The sequence below is a fragment of the Hippocampus bargibanti genome, linkage group LG01 (genome assembly GCF_051943395.1).
Source record: "Hippocampus bargibanti isolate YZ-2025 linkage group LG01, ASM5194339v1, whole genome shotgun sequence".
In the NCBI taxonomy this organism is placed as follows: domain Eukaryota; kingdom Metazoa; phylum Chordata; class Actinopteri; order Syngnathiformes; family Syngnathidae; genus Hippocampus; species Hippocampus bargibanti.
Genome location: NC_142734.1, coordinates 35,616,003 through 35,623,906, shown reverse-complemented (window position 1 = coordinate 35,623,906; position 7,904 = coordinate 35,616,003). Strand labels below are relative to the sequence as shown.

Sequence of the window (7,904 nt, the reverse complement as noted above, 5' to 3'; positions counted from 1 at the left end):
CAGAATACACCAAAGCAACCCACAAATGTGACACAACATCGAGTGAGTTCACAACTCAATCCAACTTGACAACAAAAAAAAGCCATTTTCCCTTCGTGTTCTGTGGCCCCTGGGCGTTGCTCCTTTTCCGGGGTCTGATGAGCGATTGAATTTAACTGGTGGATACAAGCTACGGGGTTTCCTACGTCTCAAAAAAGGCGGGAAAGGAGGGTGTACCCTTTGCGCATGCGCGTGTATGGTTTCCGTATTACTGTATCTGACAACTTGGCAAACCAAGTGAAACTGGCATCTTGTTGAAAAATAAAACGTACATTCAGAAAAGTTTCAACAACAACTTCAGATTTTCTTGATTCTTGCGCTTCACTACAACTACCACACAATCAGACATTTTAAATATGATTTTTTTTTCTCTCTTTAAGGAAAAAGGACATGCAACATGTTAAAGGACAACCGACGTCACTTTTTTGTTTCCTAACTGACATCAGAAAAACGTTCATAGCATCTAAAATACCCAAAACACGCAGTATGATATTTTAGTCAAATGCAAAACACCAATAAAAATGATTTAAAGTGTCCAAAATCTGAAAAAAATGAGCTGCGAATTGGGCATTTTCAGAAAGTCCCGCCCCCAGTTCGTGACGTCACGCCAAGACGTATTGCAGAATCAAAGAGACGTATTGGAGAATCAAAACTATGGCTTCAGATTCGGAGAAGATGCTTTCTTGTTACACATCCAGTTATGAATATGATTTAAATAGTTCTGAAGAGGAACGCATACATGTTTGCAATCGATTAAATAATTTATTCCGTGTCATTTTGAGGCATCTGGACTGCAATGTAGCATCTCAGAAAAGAGGCAGAAAATGGCGACCTCTTGGTCGGTTGTCCTATAATTCCTTTTAACTTTACCCAAAGTCACTGTGGTTCTAGATTTTCATTTTATCTTTTTTCTTTAACAATAATGAAGTGTGCCACTAAAACTAACCCAAAACTATCACTATCAGAAACCACAGAAACAAAGATCTTTTTTGGGAAATAGCTAAACTTGTTATTGCCCAGTAAGCATGTCGATGAACACAGCTTGAGTGTCAACTTGACTAAAATATGAGCAGTGATTTACAATCACTGAACAATGATAAGGGGTAAGGGGGCGAGAGAAGGGCGAGGCAAAGCGGGAGGGATAAAAAGGAAAAAAATGGAGGATGTGGGTGTGTAATGTGAAAAAGGAGGGAGGGCAGGGTCCAAAGAACAAAGAGACAATGCAAATATACCCATTGGCCCAAGCCACGAAATTGCAAAAGGGAAAGCCTCATCGTAAATGTGGTTATAGCACCCTCTTCCGTTTGTGTTGCAAACTGCACTACATAACTCCTCCATTTGTTATCTATATACTTATCGATTTTGTAAGAATAATAATAATAATAATAATAATGATAATCTTCTTCTTTTCCTTTCAGCTTTTTTTTCGCCACAGCAAATCAGTGTCCTCCATCTTTAGAGGTTTGATCCGCATGTTTGTTTTGGACACGCTTTTACGTCGGATGCCCTTCCTGACACACACAACCCTCTGTATTTATCCGGGCTTGGGACTGGCACAAGAAGACACTGGCTTGTGTCTACAGAACACGCAATGCTATGAACTTAATAAAGATGAAGATGCTCAGTAAAAGGCTCCCAAACACAAAATGGGGATTGGCACAGCAATATTCAAAAAAGCTAAACTATACTCACCATTGGATGACAATGCTCAATAATAATAATAATGATGATAATAATACATTTCATTTATAAGCACCTTTCAAAACTATCAAGGTCACTTTACAGTCACAGGGTAAGTCTTTCTGTAGGTAAGCAGCGGCAGCCAGACGCGCCAGCGTTCACTCAACCTGATTATCCATTTATTTATTTTTCCATTTATTTATTCACATATTCATTGATCAATTTATGCATGCATGCATGCTAGTCTTGGAGTTGGAATTTGTTTTTCTTGCCAAACCCTAACTGGTGTCCGTCCAGTCGAGAAATGTTCAGCAGCCAATAAGGATGTGTTTTAAAAAATGATTAAATAATCAGTTCGCATGTAAGCAACATTGATCAAACGGGAATTAGAAAAAAGGCCCTGAAAGTTTGAGCAATATGTCCTTTTTAATGAATTTGAAAACCTTACATCATGAAATGTTATTGTGGACAAAATAACAATTCAGTCCATGATGACGTCTGTGCTTTTCTTCGTCCTCTTTCTTCTCTTTCTGGTCTTTTTGTTGCCAGATGCGCTACCTTCAGGAGCTGTTGCTTTGTTCTCGCTCTCTGAGGCTTCAGTTTCATTGGGATTGGATTCATGGATCTTGGCACAGGCAGGCGGGCAGCTCATCTCGGGATGCCTTGAATGCACAAAGGCAATAGTGGATGCTTTAGGAGATGTTCGGTGTTTGGTTGAACATGTCAATCAATCAATCAATCAATCAATCAATCAATCAATCAATCAATCAATCAATCAATCCATCAATCGTTCAAATTCTCCAAATAAAAAGCAAAGTGTTCTTACTTTAAAGGACAACCGACACCATTTTTTTGTTTCCTAACTGACATCAGAAAAACGTTTTATAGCATCTAAAATACCCAAAATACACAGGCTGATATTTTTAGTCAAATGCAAAACACCAATAAAAATGACTTCTTAAAGTGTCCAAAAACGACTTCAAAATAAAACCGGAAATGGCCAGTTTCAGAAGGTCCCGCCCCCTTGTTCGTCACGTCAGGTCAAGACGTCTTGCCTTGCTCGAGAATCAAAACAATGGCTTCACATTCGGAGAAGATGCTTTCTTGTTACTCATCCAGTTATGAATATGATTCAAATAGTTCTGAAGAGGAAAGCATAAATGTTTGCAATCGATTAAAGGAGTCCTCTCATATCAATTCGTCAAGGACAGCATGTAGTGTCCCAGAAAATGCAAAAGATGGCGCCAAAGCTCCATTGGAAATGGGCTGATTTGTCTGTGGGGAATTTGGGTCAGCGAATATCAAATAGTTGTCTTGGTGGAACACACAACGATTCACCCTTGCGTTATTTATGTCTTTTCCTTCTAATTTCGCCATCAACACGAAGTTTTCAGATCAAACAAAGTACCCAAAATGCATTGTGTGTCGCTTTCTCAGTCAGGGGCGTTCCTTCCGTGACGTCACATCAGGAATCGTCACCAATTCAAAAACAAGACTTCCTGAATATTCAGCGCGAGTCTTAAAAGGTAAACTATAGCTACATGCGGTGGAATCTCTGTAAAATATGCTCAGTAGAAGTCATTTGAAGCCATTTTACAAATTATGGACAAAACTTGTCAGGATGGCGTCGGTTGTCCTTTAAGCGATGTGTCTCCCAAAAAGTTCATTCAAAAAAATATTCAACCTTTTTTGTTTCAAATTCAACACAATCTACCTTATTTGTAGCTGTGGTATCAGATTGTCATCTTCATTGCATCGCTCCAGCAGGGCAACAAAGAATCCATGCGTGCGCGTCCCGTCGACACTTGCCCGGAGACATTGCGTGAGCGGCGGCAAGCCTCGTTCGGGCCACTCTGGCAGCAAAGGAACCAGCCTGCGAGGCACACATGAGGGACAGGGTCACTCGACAGATCAACCAGAAAGAGTTTGGTAGCAAAGCTTTATTTGTCACACAAACTGTTACTTTTTGTTTCCAAGTGTGTCCAAAAACGACTTCAAATTGAAACCGGAAGTGGTCAGTTTCAGAAGGTCCCGCCCCCTTGTTCGTGATGTCACGCCAGGACGTTCTTGCCTTGCTCGAGAATCAAAACAATGGCTTCGGATTCGGAGAAGCTTTCTTGTTACTCATCCAGTAATGAATATGATTTAAATAGTTCTGAAGAGGAAAGCATAAATGTTTGCAATCGATTAAAGAAGTCCTCCCATATCAATTCGAGCCCTCAATGACAGCAATGTAGTGTCCCAGAAAATGCAGAAGATGGCGCCAAAGCTCCGTTGGAAATGGGCTAATTTGTCTGCTGGGAATTTGTGTAAACTAGTATCAAATAGTAGTCTTGGTGCAACACACAACGACTCACCATCGTGTTATTTATGTGTTTTTGTTCTAATTTCGCCATCAACGCGGATCAACACGAAGTTTTCTGATCAAACAAAGTACCGCAAAATGCATTGTGTGTCGCTTTCTCGGTCAGGGGCGTTCCTTCCGTGACGTCACGTCAGGAATCGTCACCAACTCAAAAATTAGACTTACCGAATATTCAGTGTGAGTCATAAAACGTAAAATATAGCTATATGCAGTGGAATCTTTGTAAAATACGCTTAGTAGAAGTCATTTTACAAATTATGGACACAACTTGTCCAGAGGTGTCGGTTGTCCTTTATGTAATTTATCAATGAAAAAGTTTCTTCAGCCGTCATCAGTACTTAGAAGTACAGATGATTGCTGAAGAAACTCCTATACGACTGAGAGCTTACACAGACGTTAACTAATTTATGACGTTTTATCAGGTTTTTTTTTTAACTATCCAAATCACTGCAGTAGGAAATAAACACTTCTTTCTGTTGAAATGCAAGAAAGCTCCACTTCAACGTTTGAGAGACTGGACTGAAAGCAGATACCTGAAGGTGGGGTTCTGCTGCAAACAAGCCATGACGACATCCTCGTTTTCCTGCCTGTGGATGGAGCAGGTGGAGTAAATCAGGCGGCGTAGACGGGGGAAGCGCAGGCCGTGGTTCAGGCAACGCAACTGGAAGGAGGCCAACGAAGACAGACGAGATGCGTCCTTCTTGGGGTCGGCAGGACAACGATCCTGGAGACACACCATGCCTAAAACGCGCATGTGCACACAAAAAAGGCAAATCACGTCACAATTTTTAGACCACTTCCATCTAAAAATAAAGTTGCAAGTAAATTGTGATAAGAGCATTATATCAGTGTGCTCTATGTTTTTATTTGTTTGATATTGTGGCAGGCCTAACTTATATGTTTGTTTAGGCCAATTTAAAGGACAACCGACACCATTTTTTTGTTCCTAACTGACATCAGAAAAACGTTTTATAGCATCTAAAATACCCAAAACACGCAGGCTGATATTTTTAGTCAAATGCAAAACACCAATAAAAATGACTTAAAGTGTCCAAAAACGACTTGTTTCAGAAGGCCCCGCTCTCTTGTTCTGAAGTGGAAAGCATAAATGTTTGCAATCGATTAAAGAAGTCTTTCCGGATCATTTTGAGGCGTTAGAACTGATGTGTAGCGTCCTAGAAAATGCACAAGATGGCGCAAAAGCTCAGTTGGAAATGGGCTGATTTGTCTGCTGGGAATTTGTGTCAACTAGTATCAAATAGTAGTCTTGGTTCAACACACGATTCACCATCACGTTATGTGTTTTCCTTCTAATTTCACCATCAACACGAAGTTTTCAGACCAAACAAAGTACCCAAAATGCATTGTGTGTCGCTTTCGCGGTCAGGGGCGTTCCTTCCGTGACGTCAGGAATCGTCACCAACTCAAAAACAAGACTTCCTGAATATTCAGCGTGAGTTTTAAAACGTAAAAAATAGCTACATATGCGATGGAATCTTTGTAAAATACGCTCAGTAGAAGTCATTTGAAGCCATTTTACAAATTATGGACACAATTTGTCCAAAGACGTCGGTTGTCCTTTAAAGTGCCTGTCCGGTGACAACGTCCTTTAAAAGAACCACATTTGACTGTTTCAGAATACTTTTCCCATGACTATATGCTTAGAAAGTAATAATAAATCATCCATCTGGATAATAACTTAATACTAATTCACTATGTGCCTTGGCAAAATAAAGGTGGGAAAAAAATTGCTGGACCTGAACCGCTGCACGAGGGATCAAGGAGGATGTATTCCACGCCGCTGTACAACGTGCTGTCCGGGTCCACCTTCAGAAAGTCCTGATTTGCCAGCCGATGACAGGTGACGCCGGCTCGGAGCAGGAGGGTGGACATGGTGGCCAGACGCTTGGCATCCAAATCAAAAGCAAACAGCTTGCCTGCGTTCTTCATAACAGCGGCGAGGTGGCTGGTTTTATTTCCCGGGGCGGCGCAGGCGTCGATGACGTGACTCCCTGGCGGGGGCTTCAGGAGAAAGGCCGGGAGACAGCTGGCTTTATCCTGCAGGATAATGTGGCCTGCCTTGAACAAGAAGTGGTCGTGGAAGTCCGTTTTAGGTGGAAAGACTAGTATCTCTGGTAGGTGGAGGTCTTTGGCAAATTCTCTAGCTTTTACTTTCAAGTCATCCAACTTGATAGCCTCCCCTTTGTAAGTCAAGCCATCCCTCTTGAAGTAGTCCACAGTGTCCTCCACGGTGGTCTTTAGGATGTTGACGCGCACGTATCTGGGCAGCTGGTCTCCAACAGATTGTTGGGCATGACTGGCGAGCAGGTCTTCATTTTTGCTGACCTTCATTTTGACTTTCATAAGGGCAAGCTCGGTCTGCAGCCTGGAGCGATGTTTCATGAGGAGCACCTTCCAGGACCCACCACACTTGAGACCTTGACCCATGAGCAGGTCGAAGACTAGAACCTGTTGTAACAGGAAAAAAAGTCTTAATTCTACGTAAAACTGGGGCCTGTTACAAAGCACTTGTCTTTGATTTGTCAATTGTTCTTTTTAAAATGTTGAAAATAAAAACTGGTTTTTGTTTACGACAAAATATTTAGTGTCTTTTAAACACGCGAACACAAAATAAAACACATGAAAAATAACTACGTTAAACATGAGCATTTTCGAGAAACAAAGCAAACCCCATTTAAAACTAAACTCGTTCTGAAAACTGATTAAATGTAACATACAAAACGAAAAACAGTAAACGTAATAACAATTCATTTAGTTAAGTTAATATGAACCCGCCTGGAACAAACTGAAGCACCCTTTTACGACAGCGAATCCAAAACTTCCTTTACGCACCTTGGCCAAGTGCATCTTCAGCTTAGTGTGTTTCAGCAACCTGGTAGACACGATGATCTCCTCCAATATGGAAGAGAACTTCTGAGTCTCGCAGACCAGAGCGAAGAGTTGCTTGATGTTGGTAAATTTACTTTCGTACACGAGGGTTTTGAGCGCACCCTGCTTCTTCTCCACCTTGTCCAAGATCTCGGCGGCTTTCGCGTACAGCGCCATGGCGAAGACAATCGTTCAACTCGATCGATCACCTCGCGATGAAAAGGTATTCGATGCGTCCACGCGGTACCGTGACTGATCTTGTTCAGGCTAAGGTAGCCACAGAAACGAATATTGGGAGAGGCAATAGTTTCACATGGTGGAAAAAACTAACATATTTTCACACACGCGTCCAGGAACTCGTAGGCATAACCCCGGAAGTGAACTAGGCATCTGACGTATCCATTAAATACCCAAAAATAAGGGTTACAAATCTGGGTGTATCACGGGAGATATCCGATCGATTAAAACATAAATAATAGTCATTTCTTCTCTCTACTCTCTTTTTGTTTTCTTTTTATATTTAATATATCAGGCGCTGAACAGCGAAACTCGAGGTTCCGATTCCACCTCCCCCTATTGGTCATTGTTTTATGTTCATGTTCCTCTCGACCCGGTTCTAATCGGAAAAGTAAATTTACGTTTTCTTTACATACTTGGACAACATATTCGATTCTGATTCACTTTGTGCGACGTCCTTCTTAAAATATTTTTTTAAATGTTGTAAATGCAATTTATATAATTATTTTACAATGTGAAGTTTTTTTACGTTATATTTTCTGCATCGATCTTGTTCTATTGCTTCTAAGTTTCAGACAAAGTGTTTTTTAATCAACAGAAATTCTGGTTATTTTATCACACATTTGCAGAAGCAAAAAAAAAAAAAGGTAAATCTTGAGTCATTTTACTCCCTGGTGCTTTCTACTATCTTTGT

The 7,904-nt window shown here is 40.9% G+C and overlaps 1 protein-coding gene across 1 annotated transcript; it reads right to left on the bottom strand.

Moving 5' to 3' along the window:
* Positions 1-2,126: 2,126 nt before the first annotated feature.
* Positions 2,127-7,343, bottom strand: nsun5 (NOP2/Sun RNA methyltransferase 5). The gene is made up of 5 exons (XM_089006388.1): positions 6,938-7,343; positions 5,842-6,553; positions 4,618-4,825; positions 3,434-3,592; positions 2,127-2,381 (listed from the first exon to the last, which is right to left on the bottom strand). The coding sequence occupies exons 1-5, from the start codon at positions 7,148-7,150 to the stop codon at positions 2,201-2,203; spliced, it is 1,473 nt and encodes a 490-aa protein (XP_088862514.1). The 5' UTR covers positions 7,151-7,343; the 3' UTR covers positions 2,127-2,200.
* Positions 7,344-7,904: the final 561 nt, after the last annotated feature.

What these genes read in the sequence shown, in the direction of transcription:
- nsun5 (XM_089006388.1), bottom strand. Translation starts at nt 7,150, where the DNA reads ATGGCGCTGTACGCGAAAGCCGCCGAGATCTTGGACAAGGTGGAGAAG. An exon ending in TGAAGATGCACTTGGCCAAG is followed by an intron (nt 6,554 to 6,937) that starts GTGCGTAAAGGA and finishes CTGTTACAACAG; the next exon opens with GTTCTAGTCTTCGACCTGCT. An exon ending in ATACCACAGCTACAAATAAG is followed by an intron (nt 2,382 to 3,433) that starts GTAGATTGTGTT and finishes TGTGCATTCAAG; the next exon opens with GCATCCCGAGATGAGCTGCC.